This window comes from Polyergus mexicanus, unplaced genomic scaffold, assembly GCF_030449975.1.
Source record: "Polyergus mexicanus isolate NDT 795.1 unplaced genomic scaffold, iyPolMexi1.0 SCAF_4, whole genome shotgun sequence".
In the NCBI taxonomy this organism is placed as follows: domain Eukaryota; kingdom Metazoa; phylum Arthropoda; class Insecta; order Hymenoptera; family Formicidae; genus Polyergus; species Polyergus mexicanus.
This window is the reverse complement of record NW_027223324.1, coordinates 554902-577253: the sequence shown is the minus strand read 5'-3', so window position 1 is coordinate 577253 and position 22352 is coordinate 554902. Positions and strand designations below refer to the sequence as shown.

The window sequence follows — 22352 nt, the reverse complement described above, 5'->3', positions numbered from 1 at the left end:
TGATTACTCGCCATAATCGAACAACTCGCACGAAAGGCCGTGCGATAATACGATTATGCGAAGATATATATCAGCGTAATTACAAACATCAGATTCAACGTGACAACTCATCTCGCGAGCCACGAAGAAATCAGTTAATCTCTCCACGAGGTACCGTTGCTCAAACAAAAACAGTTTTAATATTTGCATTTGCGGATTTGCGATGAATATAGCAGCATCTCCTAATTGCAAAATATAAAAGCGAGTTATGTAATATTATGTTGTAAGATATTTATAATTTTTCGAAAGGTAATAAAATTAAACAAATTATTTATCATTTTTGCACTTTGCTAAAAACTAAATAAATGACAGAGCAAATTAATATATCGGAATCGCGTTATCGCGTAGAGAACTGACCCAGTTTCGCATATCGCGAGTCATATTCACTCGCTAAAAAAGCGTCGTCCGAGAGAACAAATTCCATTTTCCATCTTGTCATCTCCGTCATCTCTCGCCCTCCGGGTTCTCGTCCCTCTCATTAGCGAGTCTGACTCTCGAGATGCGAACAGCAGGAAAGAACGGACGATGAATGCAGCTACAAATGAGAAGATACGGCAAACACGGTAGCGAGAATACGTCCTACTCTCAAAGATATAAGAACGCTAAATGAAGAGCACCGATACCGATTACCGCGGATGCCAAAGAGAATCTAAAGCGAGTACTATAATCAAACAGGTCAATCCTTCATTCTCAAAAACATCCCTCGTGTTTTCCTGTACCGTTTCGTCCTGTAATATATATTTGACCTCCTTTCGAGCTTAAGGAAAACTTCGTACATGAGTACTAGTTCTGCACAAATAAAATTGTTTACGATTAAGTAAGGCCCATCAATTACCGAATAGACAAATAGCAGTTGTAAAGAATAGCTTCGAAGTATCCTATGTTGAATCCAAAAGTCTCTTTCGTGCAAGCTGAGCTCGAATTGACCCCATATATACTTGTTTATAACTTATTTGATGTTCTATTTGTAACTGTTAGTTTTTTTATATATTATTATTGCCTGTGTGCTTTGATAGCAATTTTTTCACATAAGACAAATTTAGATATCACACGTATAAATAAATAATAAGTGAGCTTTATTAACGTAATCATATTGTATCAGTATTTCTGAATTGTCGACAATCTTTTTCTCTCTTTGATTAAAATATTATAATTTATAATAAAATTCTATTTTATGCGGGTATCTCATCATATACCTTAATAGTTACGAAAATTTAAGAATATTACAGAACAAAAAGTATAGCGTACGTTTTCTATTTATTAAATATAGATTAAAGTTTGTTTATATGAAAAAACAAAATTAATTTATCAGACCCGAGCGATTCCATCTTGATTGTCCGTGCGTAAAGCAATCACGATTGAAACGCGGGCATAAAAGCTTGCGATCGTAATATCAATGGGCACGTGTTTCTCTGTGATGAAGCGAGTCATGAAACGGTTAAGTATATGGAATTCCAGAATTAATGTATAAGCGCGCGTGGTAGCGATATCGCCTAGTCCGCAGTAAATAGTTATTGCAAATCATAACGATGATATTAATCAACGGTTAAGTTAATTCGAATTTAACGTTCGATAAGAAAGCACGGGAAATATAGGGCTGAAGTGAAATCTTTATCTTAACAAGATATTGAATTCTAGTATAAATACTGATGGGATCTATCCGGGCGAAGCGCAATATTGCGCAATACGATGTGCATGCAATATTATACAATAAAATGACTATTGCGGCGATTCATCTATCAATGGGAATGCCGAGAAGTCGCATTCTAACGGCGTATTTGCAGATAGAAAGATTTTATGTTTTGCACATATTGAACGCTTGAACGTGGTTTTTTTTTCAATCAATGAAACTGTCGCGTCACAAAATCAGTCTTGTGACACGAGGTTGGCGCATCGAATGCAAATATAACACACTTTCTTGCACAACATATTGCGATAAGAAATATAGAATTTAATTTATTAATAATTTATTAATAATTTATCAATAATTATAACGTTTTTAATAATATGCGAAAAAATATATTGTATCTTGTATCTCTTATATATATTAATAATACTTTGTTAAAGAAAGAATATATGTACAGGTACATCATCGGGCAGAAGATCCGATATGCAAATATGGAAACTGTCTACGATATAAATTTCGATGGGATTTGAAACTCTTGCTGATAGTCCAAGTTTGCGACTATATATTCCTCGTTCGTTGTAGCAAAGGGGAGGCTAACGCTATATAAATAACTGTTCAAGTTTTAAGTGAGCTCATGGGATCGAGTTTTTAATAGAAACGACCGCGTTTTTCTTGCACAACGGTGCAGTTGCAAGAAACAATGCCGCCGAGAAAGAGAGTCAGAGAGATGGACGTTATCACACTATGCAATGTTCTACAATATTTGGCCGGTAAGACAAATAAAATATACTTTCCAGTTATAATTACCCTATTATGTATCGCATATATTTCGCGCAGAGATTATTCTTTTTAATGCTTGACTCGAGAATAATATCAAAAAGAATATTAATGTTTTGATTTTAATGTCAAAAAATAACGATGTTGTTAATTAAAAAATTATACAATGACTTAAATATATGATAAAATTGACAAAAATGCTTCATCATTATTGATCAAGACTGCTGCCTGTTCTCCGACACACAGTTGACTTAGATGAATACTTTTACTTAACAGCGATTGAAAGTTCTTGTCAAATGTCGCATACTCAAGTGTTTATATAATTTTTTTTTTTAAATAATACAATATTATAATTTTTTTTTTTTGCAACAATCGTAGCATCAAAGTTGTTGTGTTTGATACTGGACGTTAGAAAGAATAATTTAACGTGTGACATCTTTCATGGAAAAAGGCTATGACTTACCGGGTTATTGGTGAGATTCGCCGAGGTAGATGCAGCGGTGGGACGATGATCGTATTCTTCCGGATAATCGTCCCGATAAGTCCTGCCGGCAACGGGCCCTTCTCTGAGTCCCTGACTGTCCCGATCGTCCCTGATATCTCCGAGGGGATCTCGATGGAAATCCCTAAAATCCCTGAGGTCGCGCAAATCCCGAAAGTCACCGAGATAGCCCTCTTGGTAATCGCGGCTCACGTGGTCCCGTTCACCTCGAAGCTGCCTCGACATCGCCGTCGACTCCTCTTCCTCCGAGTCGGGCAGCAGCTGCTCGACTCCACCGCCACCTCCGCCACCTCCAGCACCACCTCCGCGTTGGGCGGGATGACGCCGGAGGTCACACCATCCTACCTCCTCCTCCGCCCTACCGGCGATCTCGCCTCGAGGCAGCCGAGCCGTGCTTGTTGCCCTCACGACCGATCTTCCTCTGACCTCCTGTCCCCGTGGCCCCCCGGGGGGCTCCACCACATCACAATCAAAGGCTGTACCGCCCGGAACTCTCACGACCCGACTCTTCCGCGTCCACTGCCCGTTTCTGACTTCGAGTTCCTCCTTGGACCACTTGCGATTTTCGTTTTGAGAGATCCGCGAATCCCCGCCGGTACTGTTGCAGGCACAACGAGAAATGCCGTATTGTTGATAGCGAGGATGGTACGTTAACTTCGGAGAAGTGAGTCGTGCGATAGAGTTGATACGGCTATCTGCAAACTGATAAGAATAAATTCAATTAAGATTGAACGTGATACCTCTTTGTATATGTTGAATATATACTTTTTTTACATCTGCATTGTTAGTGATGCGGCTAATTAATATATTTTTCTTAATTGCAAAACACGGGTTTAGTTCGGGTAGAAATTATAAAAATAATTTTCTTTTGCAATAGATTTATAGTATTTATGGTAATGTATTTATACGTATTTTTGACGGTTTCAGAAATTGAGAAATATTTCTTCCATAATAATAAATTACACTTATGTATTGCTGATAACAGCGCAAAGTATATATTGACACTATTGACCACGACTTCCTTCAAAACTGCTCGTATCAGTCAATAATTATTTATAAAGTTATGTAACATAATAAGATAAAGTATGTTTAACATTATGTTTAAAATATAAAGAATGTTTAACTACTGAAATTTTTTGAGCAGAAAATTATATAAAAATTCGGCATTTAATTTTAATTAAAGTTCAATTTTAACTTCTTAATGCATTTTAATTGTGATAAACTACAATTCATATGCGCTTATCACTTATTTAAAAATTATTATAAATCGAAATAAGTATGTCAGTTAAATTCAGATTTCAAGTAAAGTGTATTTAATAGTCTCAATATAATAATATCACAAGTCATTGCGATAACATTAATATAGTTAATCTTTTATTTCTCCTTCGCTTCCATCAAATATATAATTTTATCTTATATTTTATATTTGTTGCGTTTTTTCTACATATATGAATAATAATCTATTTTTAATTACATAATTTTGTTAACAGAAATTATTTATTACTTGCAACTTTAATTAGTAGAAATTATTTAGTTGTATTTCGTCATTGTTGTGCTTAAATAGGTAGAAAATTGGCATTATTTCATTAATTTAGCTACAAGTTAATCAATTATTTAAATAAAATAGCTATCTACACAATATTTCAACAGATATGATAAAGCGTTTTATCGATTGTACGCGATTAGTAGCACGTGCGTCGAATTTATTACCGTCCTCAATCATTAATATGTGTTAAATACAACGCGACGCAATGATCTGTCAGTCTCCGATGTTGTTTACACGTATTAAAAAAGCTGCGCGATGCTATGACACTGTTTCATTTTGCTCGCTTATCGTAAACTCAACTTTGTTGTTTACGTGAAAGATAACTCAATTTTATCGAATCAAAGAATTTAATGCGTTATATGCTATCTTCGTCGTATCGCGCACTATTTACCTGATATTCTTCAAAGTTTGTTTTCTAAAACTGTCTTTTCTCTCTTGGATTTATTTACTCGCAAAATTGTATATAACTCGATTCGACTCTCATAGTATTGTAAGAATCTCAAAAACGAAAATATGCTTTGTGTTTATTTGAGCGGAATTTATATTTGCAATAAATGTACGTTATCGCGTTGATAATTTAATTATGAAATTAAGCAAAATTTAACACGTTTCTTCATAAAGTCGTATATTATATATCATTAAATATTGATGTATCTTGATATTGTCATATTCGAACAACATAAAATGATAACACATTTTATAAGAATATTTAAAGTTGAAAAAAATTGCAGCTACTGATCGAGAAAATGGCACTTTGGTGAACTGTTAATATGAAAGTGCATCTCTCTCTCTCTCTCTCTCTCTCTTTGTCGCGCGGAAGTGTATCTTTCACAGCAGCCATAGTGTCTCGGGTGAATATTAAAGTAGAACTTCTCATAAAGTTCTCGTATTCAGCGGTGCGATACTGTTATCGTAATGATTGTTACAATGATAACGAGGTCGACTTGCGGCCGTCAAATCGCTTGTTCGTTAATTGATGGCACTATCATCAGAAGGCGTTGTCCCTAGACCGTTGTTACATGAATGATTGATTTTTCGCCAAGGTCAGCTACATAATTAATTAAATTTATATCGCATACAGTCTAATCTCTAACACATTTCTTATACGTAAGTATATTTAAAATTATAGAGAAAGAGAGTGAAAAAATACGGATATATATATATATATATATATATATATATATATCCATTTTGTATTTAAATAAAATAATTTCTGCGAGAAAAATTTAAGAACATAAAACAAAACTTGTGTGTTTTTTCAAACGCACAAGAGCTATTAATAAAAGATTCTGGAAGCTGTATATCCGAGAGAAGTCTTCCTCGATAATAAAAATACTCTCGAAGTATAAAATTAACGGGAATAAGATAAAAAATAGATGATATAATGTATTATCGATTAATTCGCGTGTAAAAGTGCGTGTTTAACGAGAGGAAAAGCCAATGCGTAAGATTCTGTGACAGTGTTCTCGGAATAGAGAGGGTGGTAACGAGGCTCGTCTAAGGTGGGGTGAGTTGAAGTTAGGTCACGCCGCAGACCGCGAATGTAGGGCTGTGGGTCGCGCCCGGTCGAGCTCAGCTGCGCGACGATCCGAAGGGGTTGCAGCTCGCCTGTGATGAGACAAGAGCGCCGGTGCCGCTCTCTCCTTCGTCCACTCTTCATTCTGCGTGCACCGGCACGAAAAACGTATGCGCGTCAGTGGAAAGCGCCGGCAAAACGTTATCAGGCGAACGAGGCGCGATGTATCGCGATATGACAGATGGGACGAATATCTCAGTCGATCGTGTTCGCTCTCACTCCGCGAAATCTGGACCGATTCTGTGAAACGATCGCTTGGTTCGAAGGTCGTCGCGACCTTGCGCATCCGCCGCTCTTTCCGATTAAAAATTCATCGGCACATTTTTGAAATAAATTCTTTCGATGATATCTCCGCTTCATTTCTCCGCATAACACATTCGCGAAACTTACGAAATTTTCTTCCGAGCGCCGTGTCCCCCGACGTTCTCCAGGGACCGAAGCACACCACTCGTAGCTGTCACTTTCGCGCGCGGATGACGTTTCGACGATTGGAACTTGAACGAAACTCACGAGAAATCGGAAGATTCGCGAACGCGATTAGCGAGCGACGCGAGAAGATTTCCTCGTGGAAACGTTCGGCGACGACGTAGTGAACGCACTACGTTAAAACGACGGTAATACTCGAGCCCGTTCTCGCGTCGACGGCTCGCTTGCTCACACCACCCGACTCACACCGTTCTCGGCCACCCTCGGCAGGTTACGGCCCCTGTCGTCTCTTGGTTCGGTTCGCGCAACATGACGTCACGCGGACAGATGAAAACCCCGGCAGTCTGGGATATCGATCGCTTGCGCTGGCGCAGCCGAGGCTTCGCACCGCGACGCTGGATAATCGGAGGCAGACGCGAGACACGTGGCTGAAATTCCGAAAGATGACAGTTTTGGCATTTAGAGCTCGTCGCACAGGTGATTTTCGATTGTAAAACTTGTCGGATTCGCAATAATTGTGCAATAATTGCGCTCTCGAATCTTCTTGCTCGATAGATTTTTATGAATATGAATATGAAATGCGTTTAGGTTACAAAATATATATTATTAAATCTTCTCTTTATCGCATGATGATGAGTCATTTAATTACGACGTTGCGAGAAATTTTATTTGCCGGTGCTTTGCTGAAATGGCATAACTCTTTTAAAAATATAATTATCAATGAAAATATTAGAATTTATTCGTAATTTGTATATTTAAAGAGATCTGGAATAATAATGTTACCGTTCGTTATACGATTGGCGCGGTACAGACAGTTGAAGCTTTTCATTCTTAAAATATTCATCGTATTGTCATGTATACCTGTCAATATTCCGATACTTGATTATTCAAATATGAAATTCGATTTATCGTAGTGTTAACTAATGCTATTATGACGACAGGATGATTTTTTATTAATCCGTTAATTCTTTACTTTAATTGTATTTGAGTGAAGAAATCAAAATATTGAATTAAATAATAAACTTAATTGAGCGATAACATTGACATTAAATTTAAGTGACTCTTTAAATATAATAATTCCTAGGAGGAAAATTAGAAAAGAAATTAATAGGATTTTAATTAGACAATAACATTATTATTATTGCTCGCGTAGTTGTTTAGAAAGCGGGTTTGAAATCATGGTTTCGTTTGAATTTATCTTGTTACCTGTCAATTCAAGTTTTCCTTGCTCCTTTCATTCTAAAGCGGTATTATCATCTCTTTTACGACGTTTTATAAATTGTACTGAGTATTTTAAAAAGAAAATAACAGAGATAAAAATTACATTTAATAATATAAATTTAATATTTCTATTATATTTATTATATTTTTTGAAAGAGACGAAGAATATTAAAGTAAATGTCACAATAAATAAATTTATAATTTCAAATGTTATATAACATTTAAATAGATAAAAAAGAGTACGCACAATTACAGAGTATTTTTATTTTCGTATATTTTATATTATTTGAGATTTCAAGTCATGTTTTCCTTAAAGCAATAAGACATAATTTTCGAATCAAAATGCTTTTAATGCGAATCGCTTTTATTTTACATACCGAAATGTTTACTGGTACTTTTGAAACGATACTATCAATACGATTATATTAATTACGAGAAGCTATTTACGAGAAATCCAGTCATTATAAATATCGTTTTTATCTAGATATTCGACAAGTATTTTCATCAAATCTGTAAAACAATATAACAAATAAAATTTCCATAAATTTTTTACTAAATCTCGTCAATTTGCAAAATTAATAATTAGTAATGCAATATTAATAATTATTATGCGCTATTTATCTGGTGCTATCAAAACGTAACTATTTATATAAGATCGTCGTTACAACACAACAATTTTAAAGAACTCTGAAATGTGTGAAAAGATTGTTACAGTTACAACTCTAGATGCAGCGCATTGCAGATCTGTGTAATGTTATATAAATTATACATAAACGTATAATTTAAATGTGTGAGAAGACACGAGAAAGATAAAAATAACAACTAAATATAATTCTATACTCATTTGTATAAGCGGTTTAGTAATTTTCCTATCGAGATAATTAATTTCGTATGATGCATGCAGATCGTGGAGAAGGTAAAGAATTCTACCGACGAAGGAAACATCTGCACTGATGCAGTCTCAATTTTGCAATCCCTTTAATGTCGCGAACAGTGACATCTATCGGAGGGAAAAGCAAGTGAAATGAAAGAAGTATTTGGGGAAAATGAAATGCAAGTACGGTACTTCCCCGCGTAATCGCACCACCTCCGCCGTGCGACTTTTTCTACTGCAATCTTACCGACCTTCAGCAATAACGCCGATATCTGAGAATAGTCCCGGTTCACCACCTTCTGGTAAGCATGTTGTCGCAGATTGCCCCCGGGTATGTCTTCAGCGCGGATTATCGATCGCATGTCACCGCGTTAAGGGCGGCAGTGAGAATTGCAACTTAGCACAGTGTGGTGCTGCATGCTGGCGGCTACGCTCAGAATGTACAATATATTGCGCAAAATGTTTACGAAGAAAATTTTTTTCGAAAAGAATTTTTTTTTTTTAATTTTTTAAACGGTTAAATTATGAAAATATACATAATTATATGCATCTCGACGTATAAGCCATATCGATGCAATTCCTATTTATCTTAATGCTGATCAGTGCAGGATTGGGAATAAGATGTGAAAGATTTTTACACGATTGAAAATTTACAATGTAATACTATATATATATAAAAGGGCCAAGGATAAATCGGTTTTTGTTTGAAGATTGAGATAAGCTTGGTACACTAAACGAATATAAAGAAAGCGGTTGGTAAGCAGTTTTTCGAATTCGAAAAAGTAAATATAAACCTTTGTGTTTAATGAAATAAAAAACCGTCTATTTTTTTTATGAAAAGAAGTCAATACGAGAAATTTTAACAATATATAAGGTAGCTTATGTTTTGCTGAGATGTACCAGAGAAATAGAGAAAATAATATTTACCCGTAAATTATACGTATATAAATATTTATATATATATGAAATATATATATATATATATATATATATATATAAATAAATAAATATATATATATATATATTTATACATATATGGTTAATAACTAATTTGTTTCTAGAATTTCAATTGACATTCCATATGCATTAGAAAAGCATTCGAGAATAATTAAGCAACACTATATTCAATGTGCCCGAAGTAAAATTTTCTGCGTAATACCGTCTTTTAAGTATTTATTAATACTATTTCTTAATCTTTTTATCTTTAAAACATTGTTAGAAATTTTATTATTGACTGTGATAGAAAGCGCATTTATGGAAAAATAAAATTTTGATAAGTGATGCATTTGCGGCTGTAGAATTTAAATTTGTCTTAAGAACGCGATTGCTAATTGTGCGAAAATATTCTCCTTTTATTGCTATCGATTACTTTCTATTCCGAAACTGTGACACTAAAGCTGTTTTTGGAAATTATGTATTGTCACCATGTCAAAGATAACGTTATAATATCCAACGTCTTCCCGATAAAGATTTCAGTCGTCGAAAATAACGACAGAAAGATTCGTGTCGACGTTTAAAAATTTATAGAAATAACGTTGAATCTAGTAATTAAAGAATCAATTCAATTAATTATGTAGGAAAAAAATATTACAGGAAATTTATGCGGTTTTTATATTTTATCAAATCAAAGTTCTATTTTTTTCTGTTTTCTATTTCCTTCGCGAAATAAACACAAGAACCTCTTAATTAAATAATATATCTGTACAATTACATTCTACATTTGTTTAAAATATTTTCTCGCTGATCCCTGCAATAGGAATCATACATCAACATATCGTTTATACGTTTCTAACAAATAATTTTTTCTCATTTATCGAATGTCGCGACTGTAATTTTTTACCTCGAAAATGGTATTGGCATTAAAGACATACGGAAAGAGAAGATGCGAAACATCAATATTAGACAAGTAAAAAGGTTGTATCTAAGCAGATCGTCAACATTGCCAATTTCCACGACGCACAAACGTTTGCTCCGAAAATCGGTCTCGCGCAAAAACTCCATACCGGAAGATGTATTTAAAGTACGCTCTCACGCGTCGGTATGTCGCATCTATCATCATTCTCGCGTCTATGTAAGGTGGCAATGTTATACATCTCTCTCTCTCTCTCTCTCTCTCTCTCTCTCTCTCTCTCTCTCTCTTTCTTTTTCCTATCCGTCTTTATTGACATTCTTTCTCTCTTTCTTCCTTTCTTTCTCCCTCTCCCTCTCCCTTTCCCTCTCCCTCTCCTTCTTCCTCTCCCTCTTTATTCCCTCTCCCTCTTTGTACCCTCTCCCTCTCTTTCTCCAGATTTAAGAGAGTAATGGAGTAACCACACGCGCATATCGCTGAAGCATCATCTGGAGGGGACGCGACATCGATGGTAGGGAGAACGAACCTATAAAGAGAAGCGGCACAAACTGACGCTAGAGTGGTGTGCGTGTACGCGGTTGGTGAATAGGTAGTGAACGCGAAGCGGGATACAGTCACAATAAACTAGAGAGAGCGCACGTAAGGTTGGTGTAGAAGCGGCTATAAACAGGAGAGAGGGGACAGCCAAAAGGGTACCCATAATTCGCCGGACCGCCCCTTGGTTAAATCAGTTTCGTTCCTAGTTCGCGGTGTTCGACATCAGCCGGAGGAGAGAAAGACAATTTAGTGGTGTGTGCGCGCGCGTTTTTTATTTACATACTCGCCTCCGGTTGGTCTCCCGTAAACTTTCGTTACGTGACTTACGCGAGAAGAGAGAGAGAGGGGGGGGGGGAAAGGTGGTGCGCGCGTTTTGAAACAATTCATTGATCTTTATACCGAGCGCGTCGCGCGTGGTTTCGTACGTTCGTACGTCGCGCCTCTGAGGCGACACGCGACGTATGTCGTCGCGCGCGCGAAAGAAAGAGAAAAAGGGAGAAAGGGGAGCTTTGCAGTGTCGAACGCGCCTAATAGTAGGCGAGAAGATGAAGAGGAACGCAGTGCTTTATCCGTAGATTCGCGTCACTTTACCATTCGGTCTATCATTCAGTTGGTGTCAGTTCTTAATTACACACGATTTGCTCCTCGGAACCTCGCCAGCCAGTTTTCACGTATCATTCGAACTGTAAAGCGGCGAGGAATCTCTTTTTACTTTCATTTCCTAGTGGAATTACAAAGGAGATGAAGTGAAGGTAACTCATTATATTAATCTTCAAATCGGCAAATCGAAGGAAAATGTTCAGGGAATAAGTATACGACCAAGCGAAGATATTTTTCCTCGTTTGCTTTATTATCATTTTTTTAATCGTCTCTCTAATCCGTTTTGATAAGTGTCGAATGTGCGCTTTATTGATTGACGTTTCTTTATTTGGTGTGTATATCTTCTTCTATCCATTATTCAACGTGGAAATCGTGTAGCGTCGTCTTCACTCTAATCGTTGTAACGTAAATATAAAAATCACCCACGCAAATTTATAAACACGCATAGATATGACACACGCGCACAAACACCCACACATATATATATAACATATGCATACACGTGTTTATAAAAGATTATTTGGAGAAAATGATGAGCGTTCAAAAGCTACGCTCTTATGCACAGTTCAGTCTTATTAACGAGTTATTACTGCGATACTAATTAAATTTAATCACAAGGCCGCCCGTTCGTTAAAGTTAATTGTGCGATCGACCACGGCCCACGCTATTAATTGTGCCGTTCTGCTTATTGCATGATGTGCGCATTTTTATAGTAAAGCTTACGTGTTTGACGATTGTAACGGATGTACGTGCAAAAATTAAACGATTCCTCGCAAAAATCTGGCAAAATTTTTTTAAATATTGAATAAACGAGAAATATTGCATTAATATATGTAATAATTCGAATTGAAATTTACGGTGTCGTGATTTATACAATCGATGTTGTTTACATAATTTTTGGCAATATGTTTAATGTGCGATCAAGACTTTTTGGATATTCGTTTTATGGCGAGACAGGGCTTGATGTTGATTATGTCAAATATTATGGCCGATATTAGACGAGCAGATTTATGATCTTACGAAATAATCGCGCTTCTTATGAAATAAATGTCCAATATTTTCATTAAAATTGATCAGAGTTGCTAACGTTATCGAAAATTGACGGTACACATATACAAGGTTTTCTTGATTTGACCCAAAGTTACAGGAATTTATCTTGTGTACATTTTTTTCCATTTTTATGAGATTTATATTTACGAATGTTTCGTATTATAGTTGGACGATACGCAGATTATAAAACATATGGAATTTTGTTTGTCCTATTTCTTAATATCTAAAATAATTGAATTCTAAGGACAACAGGTTATTTAATACTAGGAAAGTAATAGCCGTCGCTTCTTTTACGAAATGTTCGCCTTTCGCAAAGAAACGCAATGTGAATCCATTTCCAATTTTGTAAGATATCTTGACTAATATATACGTTTATACTATTTCAAAATTGATTAAAAAAAAAACATTATTATAATTTAAAACATCGTTTTATGCGCTATAAACAATACATATCAAATAATCTAAGTTTTTTTGTATTATCTCTCAGATCGTCTGCAAATAATTAATGAAGATATAATGAAAAATAATTTACGTTAATTCGCGTTAATTTCGAATGTTTGCAGAAACAAGCACAACATTATTGCAACTTGATAATATTTTAATAATCAACGATGATAAATCGTATTGTTTACATGGATGATATAGCTGCGATTGCTGTACTTTCTTCTAATTTTGTCATCGTAAATTTACGTTACCACCGTCTTATATGATCGATTGATTTTTACACACTTAATTAGCCTGTTTACATCGCATAGTTGCAATTTCCTGTAATTATTTTTTTATAACTTTATCCGTGATTGTTTTTTAACATTCAACACGTTTTTTATTCAAAATAACTGTCTTTTCGGATTGATAATTAATCACTTTATTATCTATCAATGATTACCATAGTAACGATTGTGCTGCTATCAAAATTTAATTCTTTTGTTTAGAAATATAATAAAAGTAATTTAAAAAATTTTTTTTAGACGGTTTTCTTATTTAAATAATGATAAAAATTAAATACGAAATGAACAGTAGCAAAGTATATATGTTGCAAAATATACATAGAGAATATTATATTCTAATAATTTATTAAATATATCAGTGCACAAAATATTTATTAAATTTAATATATTTCCAGGCGAGACCATTCTGTCACACATGTGTAGAATCGCAATAAAATATGTCGATGATTATTATACTGTACTGATTAACTCTTTCGTAATGCTCGTGAATATCATTTTTCATTAACTTTTGGTAAATAACAATGAAGAAATTCCACGAGTATTACTGATATTAAGGGAAACGTGTCTCTAGCAAACATGCCAAATTTTTTATATGGTCATTTATTGTAACTTCTTTTCTAAAGATAAAAAACAGTTGAATAGAGTTCTTAGAAATTTTCTCTTGCACACTAAGATCTAGCTAAACCTATGTACTGTAAATCTAAATTATTAGATTCTTAATCCCAGGTAGCAAAAGTAGGAATTTTGACGTTATTTTGACGTTGCCATTCAATATAAAAAACATTTAAATAAAAAAATTAATTATACAAAGTTTCAAAAGAATCAAGTATAAAATACTATGTGTGCAATTTATTATTTCTCTTCCAGTAGACTAAAATTTCTAATAATTTAATAGTTAGTAAGAGAAAGAAAAAAAAAACATGTATCTCATGCGAATCAATACGTGCTTTATTGTAAGTTTTGAGATACTCCAATAATTACTTCTGTAATTGGAGTATTCCAATAAGCCAATTGATGATATAGATGGTTAAAGTGACTTTTATTTATGATCAAAGTTTCTTTGGATAATTAATTTTTGCGTTTATCAATTGATTCATCGTTTCATAATAATGTTGATTGTTTTTATCAATTTATTTTTTCCTTTGTTCTTGTACGGAAGCTGAAATAACACTGTAACGTATAGAATCGTAAAACAGAATTTTTAGACATCGTACATGGTTGCGACATAACAGGCACGCATTCGTCGTATTGCGTGCGACGCGTGTGATCAATAAATCGGTCTGTGCAGCACTAACACAACGATAGTCATATATGTGTAAGCGTGCACATGTGGATATACGTATTGACACTCACACACTTACGTAGAAATCCCTAGTCTGACGGAGATCTTCAAACGCACTGTCTCATGGTGCATTATATACCACATGCTCCCTCTCTCTTTTGATATTCTGATTTTTATATTATAAAAAGATATAATGTATGCGTGTATTAAATGTTTTTAAATGCAACTTTTTAAAATTCTATCTAATAATTTTCATCAGCAGCAAGGAATTATTATTAAAAATTAAAGCATAATATATATGTATACTATATATCAATATATCAAAATTAATGTGTTGATTGGATATTTCATTAAATTTTTATTTAGCAAAATAATAATTAATGAAATTTGTTAAATTAAAGTAGACGCGAGACACAACTGATTTGCATGTCAGAAAAAATAAAATAATTTGATATAAATCATGTTTTTTCCCAGACAATCAGAAGAGAATTAATAAGGGATGTATCGATGAACGAGTTTTATATAAAATATAATTCATCCTCCGCAATCTCATTCACTCGCTGTCATTCTATGTAATTAATTATTTGCCTTTCTATGTCGACGTGTCAGTCAAAATATACTAAAATTTTGCATCAAAACGACAGTTGTTATCAATCACGTGTTTAACGGAAATCACGAGAATAATCAATATAATTTAAAAATTTCGAGAATTTATACATCATTATTTTGCGTATAATGTTTACACGGAATTGTGGCATTTTAATTGATATGTAAGCAACTTTTTGTAGAGTAGACTCGATGAATACGATTTCTACATACAATTTACGAGAATTGTATTGCGATGTTTTTATTTCAAACGTGTTTCCGTACATCGACGAGAGAACAGCTGCACCTGTATTACTATTATTACTCATATGATAATGATAATAGGTTGTATTCGCTCCATACGCAAATTACGAGCGCAAACAAAACAAGGTTTTCTAGAACTTTTTTTCTTTTATAAACTTACATTATATTACATACTAATTATATATTAAAATTCTCTCACATCGTGAGAAAAATTTTCATTATTTTTTCGTCAAATATACAAGAGATATAATAATTATTTTATTATTTTTACAAAAAAGTATTATACGAGAAATACATTTTGTCTTTTCGATTTAACAAATATTCAGATATAAGAGGCAAATGATATGTTTCAATTATTACCGGAAAGAATTCTAGCTAGAAGATTCTATAATCTTAATAAAATCTGACATATATACACACGTGCACGCATTATACAGTTCTGATAATTCGATGCGAATTGTAATGATATATTGTCGCTATTTTCAATTATTTGCATATCAGTTACGCCATTTTTTACACGTGCGATTGGGTCAATTGCGAGGGTTAAAGCTTTATATTCTCTAACTTATGCTGATATTAAGGCTTATAGTCATAGTGATATTTATATTACTTATGTATTCGTGAACGAACTGTTGATCTACAATGCGGAAAATGACTCCGATAATATGCAAAACCAGTTGCACGAGTATTATGCCGATTTATATGCGACTTTGGACGATACTTCGGACAAGTGAGTGAGCAATTCCCTCTTTCCGTCTCTCTCTCTCTTTTCTTCTATTCTCTGTTACAACGCTTGCCGCCGTCGCCGATTAATCTGTCCGGAATGAAATTCGTGGGAGTAAGCGGGATTTCTAAACGTAATAATGAGAAATGCAGTATCATTTCGCATCATAGATACATGAGAGCTCTACCGCGTTCACTTTCTCTTCGTCTCTATCATCCCACGGGCTTCCCGTCGTGTTTTTGATAAATTCGATACGAGGCTTCCTGGGCACGAAAGAGGAAGAGAGAGAGAGAGAGAGAGAGAAAGAGAGAGAGAGAGAGGATAATTAATGTACGCACGTGCATTATCTGGTAATGCATGCGCGTATATCGGGGGGTCAAACGAATCGACCTGAGTTTTATAACAATGTAGCCTCGCATTTATGCGCTATGCTCGACCTCGCTCGTTAAAATAGACATTTTTCTAGTCTTGATCAGCATCGTATCTATTATCATGTTCATAGCTATTTATTTATTCTATCGTCCTGCTTTGTAATACTTCAATTGTTTTTTGAACGCGACGCAAGTTTGTTGATCACCAGATATGTTTTCGTTACGCTTAAAGAGGATATCCTACAGAGCGAGCGTTACAACGTTACAGAGATAGATGTGTATTTCAAAAGATACGGAATTTCGTCGTAATTTCAGGTTCGAGCAAACGAAATTTGCTTCATCGCTTTAATGTTAATTTGCATCGATGCTATCAGTTTTAATATTGTTTAATAGCGTATAATGTATCTCTCTCTCTCTCTCTCTCCCCCCTCTCTCTCTCTTTCTCTCTCTCTCGCTGTGTATATAATTACAAACCTACACGTAATTGCTTCCTGTATTTTTTTTTAATGTAATAGAATATACTGTAGTGTTTATGAAATTCTTATACAATTTTTATTTAAGTAAAAAAAGTATTATTTTATTATTTTATTTGCGTAAACTTATTTCATGAGCCATTGAAAGTTTTACGAAAATTACCATCGCGATACTATTAGTTAACAACTAAAATTCCTCGATCTGCGTCTTCATACATGGCGGTTGATGGTTATTTGATCGATACGAACCCTCGGCTTTACGCTTTTCACGGTGTGCATGGCTACCCTTTTATTAATGACTGAGTCACACGCGTTGCGATAAGCTGATAGTCATGACCGAATGTTCGTTACGTATAGGAGTGGGAATAATCATTCTTTGAGATTACGTTCTCTCGCACGAGCACGTGTATGGAGTGTAACGGAAATACTGGGAAAGTTCAGAAGTAATTTAGAAAATATAATAAATGCACAATAGGATTTTTTGTTGAAGAATAAGTCTTATCTGTCTAGTAATTTATTTACGAAAGGTAAAATATATTTATCGTGAAAATTGAAGAAACTTTACATTGTTGACAATAATTATATTAAGTTTATATTATATCAGTATTAAATTTATATTACTGCGCGATATTATATGCATAATTTCATATTATCGTAATATTTATGTAAATTTAAAAGTGAGTCCGAAAGACGCTTATATCAACGAGGGTTAAATCAAACCATTTGCAATCCCCAATAAATAGATTTACCGAATGCTGTATATTGATAAAAACGAGAGTATTCAACGATTTTAAGCACGTATATTTATTACTGTTGTATCGCTTTATCTTCAGATTATCGATGAGCTACGTATACAGAATTTAATTTCATTGTTATCAAAAATGTACGGTCAGAAAATGAGAAACAAATCTATAAATATGAAATTATTTCTTTGAGTCTCTGGCATAAAAAAGGCGTCTCCTCGAAATTTTTTTAATCTATAATCGAACACATATTTTAAATGCTGTTGCCTTTCCTAATTTATCATATGATTTGAATTAATTGTTCAGATTTATTTTCTTGAATCGAAATCTGTTTGATATTTTAGAAAATTTTAAACATTTTTGTTGAATAAATAATATATTAGTAAATTACTGAGCGTAATTGTTCAAATGTAATTCTGTTAAATATCAAATGAGGAAAGCAACGAATTTAGTTACTCTAAACTGTAGGAGCTCATATATCGCTTCTGATAAGATATCGATTTTATCATTTGCACGATTTAATTACGCGGCAAATGTAATTTAACAATTTCCTTGTTTAGAATTTACTTAATAACAGACGTATAAAAAAATGTAAAAAACAATTATAATATTTATGAAATGTGTTTATAAATTAATTATTAACATTATTACTTTATTAATTATTAACAGAAACAGAGAGATTAATTCTAATTATTAACAGAAGTTGAAATCAGTTTAAAAAAATTTACGCATTGAATATCAAACTAATATAAATGATTTTGCATTGATTGTTAATATTATACAAATAATAATTTTTTCAACGATAATTAACTGACTAATTTTATTATTATTTTACATGCAAAAGAAGAAGGAGAGAGAGAGAGAGAGAGAGAGAGAGAGAGAGAGAGAGAGAGTAGGATAAAAAACATGAATTACAATATATCGGTTTAAATAATATGCCATAAATAAATCGCTACAATAATAATTTATTATTCAAAATCACGAAACGTTATCACGATTAAAAAAGTTTTGATAAAATCATATTAATTTATTATAATAGTTTAACTTCTCTGTAACAGCGTTTGCTACATTATATGTATTTGCATACATAAATTATATAAATATCCAATTTAATTCTTCTAGTTGATATCATCAATATACCAAATCATCTCGTTGAAATTTTGCGTGACGTCCATCAATCGTATCATTGTAATGCAAATTACGGCCGGCCTAAACAGGATAATTAAGATAAGAGAAAGTGCGTGGTGGGGAATATCGCGGCGCGTTACATGACGCCCAGCGTCGGCAAAAAACACTGCAAATTAACCGAATTATGGAAGCGACGCGTTTGCTAATGATTTATGCGCGACAATGCGCCGGTAATTGCCACCGTGCGCGAACACGCGGTCTTTGTATGTGTGTCCAGCGATTAATTAATGAATCGACGGGTACGAGATTGCGGCCGCGAGATGATGTACATACATTCGTCACAGTCCGATGGTGGGAACGACGATGGGGGAAGGCGGGGGAGGGGAGAATAGGGGAAAGGGGAGAGCAATTGTCGGTGGGCAAACTTTGCCGGTGATATATGCCGAGCCGTTGTTGAGCGACTGCCGGATATCGAACTATAATCTGGCATAAGCGGTGGAAGGGATGTGATAGCGTTGCGTGATTTGCAGCGGCAGGCATTATTTGAGTGATTTAATTGCAACCATTGAATTAGTAAATGCCAATATTGTTTATAATCACGAGATAAATCGATAGACCCATATTGGAATTGCAGCACGCGAACTAAGCTGGAATTAGAATTTCATCAATTATTATTTTTCGTATACGGTGTAATAATATTCACTGAAGAGTATTGACACATGAAAGAGATAAAAAGCGTAAAACTACGTTTTGATTTTTGCGAATTTTTAAATGATCTCTCCGATGTTGAAAGCTCATTGATGTTATTAAAACTTGATGACACCTTTTTTAATCTTTTTTTATTCACCAAATTCTCTCATTTCCTTGTCTTTTTGTTCGTATCTCTTTGTTGCTTTTATACTCAATTTTGTAACGAAGTACTTTTGTTTAATTAACGGCCGTAAAATAGGATAATAATTATGGGCACGTCATTAATCTTTAATTTTTATAGATTGAAATATTAATAAATATTTCTGAATCACTTTATCAATACTTTTTAATAATGTCAAAAAGCACAGCTGTCACAATGTACGCTAAATATTCTCGCCACAAATATTCAGTATAAAATCTAAAAACGTTTAGATTTTTATCTAAGAATTTCGAGATGTGCGCGACTGGTTTTTCCTCTTGTTCTTATAACTAGTGCGGCTCTTTCGGAACATTAGGGCAGGCAATCGTAATAAGATAGGAAGATATATATCCTCCAGATCGTATTGAATTCTAGGCTGGCAACGTACATAAGATGGCGTATCTACATATAGCACACACACACGCTCGCCTGTCTTGATACCTGCTTTGATCTAAAAGGAACCCCAGGAAACGTAACAGCTGGTCTATAATTGCGCCGGTTTTAGCAATGGTTCCACGATTTACTTTAGGGATCTCAGGTACACTTAGAGGATTCAGGGAACATACTTTCATATGCTTTTTAAGCCGGCACTATGGTCTATCGCAAAGAAGAGTACAATGCTGCTATTCTTAATACCGGATGCGTTCGCTGACTTAGCAATTAATTCCGTCATGATGCTATTGCATTATATGCACTGGATCTTTTTATATTGACGAATAAATTTTACGCAAAATTTTATATTGTTTAGAGATGATTTTGTTTTACTTTAAGTAATGGCTATTCTTGTAAACTTATAAACTTGTAAATGTAAACTTTTTTCGGAATTTACAGTCTTTTTTTCTCATTTTCTTGAAAAGAAAAATTATGTACGTCCTAAAATGCATAATATTTGTATTATTTTTAAAAATGCACAAGTTAAACTTGCATTAATCACTGTCAGAAAATCCGTCATCTGTCCATTGCATTCACATTTAACTATTGGAATGGTTTTGTTGGAACTAATCGTTGGTCGAATAACCGTTGGTTTGTTTCGTTTAAACTATGCACGAACTATCTTCTACATCAAATTATTTAAAACAATCCAACTTTATGCGTATCTGCAACTAAATATTACTTTTTTCTATTTATTAATGATTCAAGAATCTGTTACATGTATTGATAGTTTATATATAACTTCTATATCAAATTTTAAAATTATTCCGCGAAAGGATAAACATTTATTCTTTGATGATGATATTCATACTTGATTACAAGCAATTTTACAGAATACTATATAATAAAGTAGAGAATTGTCGCGAATCTTTCAATATAATCTGGTTTGAGAGAAACTATTTTCGTTTACAAAACAATCCGTGAGAATTTCCAAGCATTTTTTTCGGATAAAGCAAGAATGTCATTGTTGATCGAGAAAAGAAAAATAACCGCTGCAGGATGTTTATTTTTGTCTCACATACACAGTGAAATTCTTGCCTTATACTTATTAATATATGTCTTACTGCGTTCTAAGATCCTTACAATGGATTTCAAAAATAATCTGTTTTTAGGCAAAAAGCATTGATTTTTTAATTGATTTTTGTGCTTCATTTTTTACCGATAAATATTTACAGTGCGCTTGTTATATATATGCACACACACATATACAAATATACATATACACAATTTTTAGATATGTCATGCTTATCAAGACATGATTTATACCTTCAAATAAATTTAAATGAACTTGGTAAATATAATTTTTCTATTTATGCAAATGTGTAGTATGATTTTATTTATTATTTAAATTGTATACTAAATTAAAAATATGGTAATACGCTTATTCTGAATAATTGCATATATATATGTATATATATATGTACAATATATGTATAGATTGGCGTGTTATTTTTAAAATAACATGTAAAAAATGTTTTCTTTTTAAATGATACGTTAAATATTTATTTATATGCATCGATATATGATTATAATTTTATGCATTGTCACAGACAAAAAAGCATACATTTTTTTTTTAAATTTTGGGATTTATTAAATAATATATAACGTAAGGAAATAAATAGCGCGCGTGTAATGCGTGTTTTTTATATTTTAGTAAAATTAAAAAATTTGAAAATAATTTATTTATTTTTACATTACTGACAAATTAATTAATCTTTTTTTCTCACATTCTTTATTTTAAAGACGAATCTCATCATTTATTTAAAAAATTTAATTTTTTAATGTAATATTTTGTCTCGATGAAATGTTTTCGATATCATACGACGCTGCCGATTGTTCTTGGAGAGCTCTGTATATCTCCCTTGTAATTCGAGTACATCCTGCTTTTCCTCTTTCGACATTTCACATTTTTCGTTTGTATCTTTCGTACACTACTCTTAGTAATGTGTACACACACACTCTCTCATAGCTATTGGCGGACGCAAGACATGAAAGGGCGCTCGTAATACGAACCTCGTTATAGGATTTCCCAGCATGTGCGTCTCGCACATATCCCGTAAAGCACTTGGCTGCGTATACAGCATAAGAAAATGCGTTTTCACTTCTAAT

General features: G+C 33.6%; 2 protein-coding genes across 11 annotated transcripts in view; one reads left to right on the top strand and one right to left on the bottom strand.

Annotated features, from left to right (window-relative positions):
- Nucleotides 1–6744, bottom strand: part of Ca-beta (Calcium channel protein beta subunit) — an 85661-nt gene extending 78917 nt beyond the window's left edge. For 7 of the 8 annotated variants that reach the window (XM_070294601.1, XM_070294602.1, XM_070294603.1 and 4 more), the window contains exons 1-2: nucleotides 6458–6594; nucleotides 2907–3647 (exon numbers count right to left, since the gene is read on the bottom strand). In XM_070294601.1, coding sequence (XP_070150702.1) covers nucleotides 2907–3170 — 264 coding nt within the window. In that variant the 5' untranslated portion in view covers nucleotides 3171–3647; nucleotides 6458–6594. Of the gene's footprint in view, nucleotides 1–2906; nucleotides 3648–6457 lie in introns of all 8 variants that reach the window. The other variant, XM_070294600.1, reaches the window with a different exon arrangement.
- Nucleotides 6745–11006: 4262 nt separating this feature from the next.
- The window catches only part of LOC138932606 (protein abrupt-like), a 76466-nt gene continuing 65120 nt past the window's right edge, over nucleotides 11007–22352 (top strand). For all 3 annotated transcript variants that reach the window (XR_011446799.1, XM_070294596.1, XM_070294597.1), the window contains exon 1: nucleotides 11007–11726. The gene's annotated coding sequence lies outside the window, so the exon portion shown is untranslated. The remainder of the gene's footprint in view (nucleotides 11727–22352) is intronic.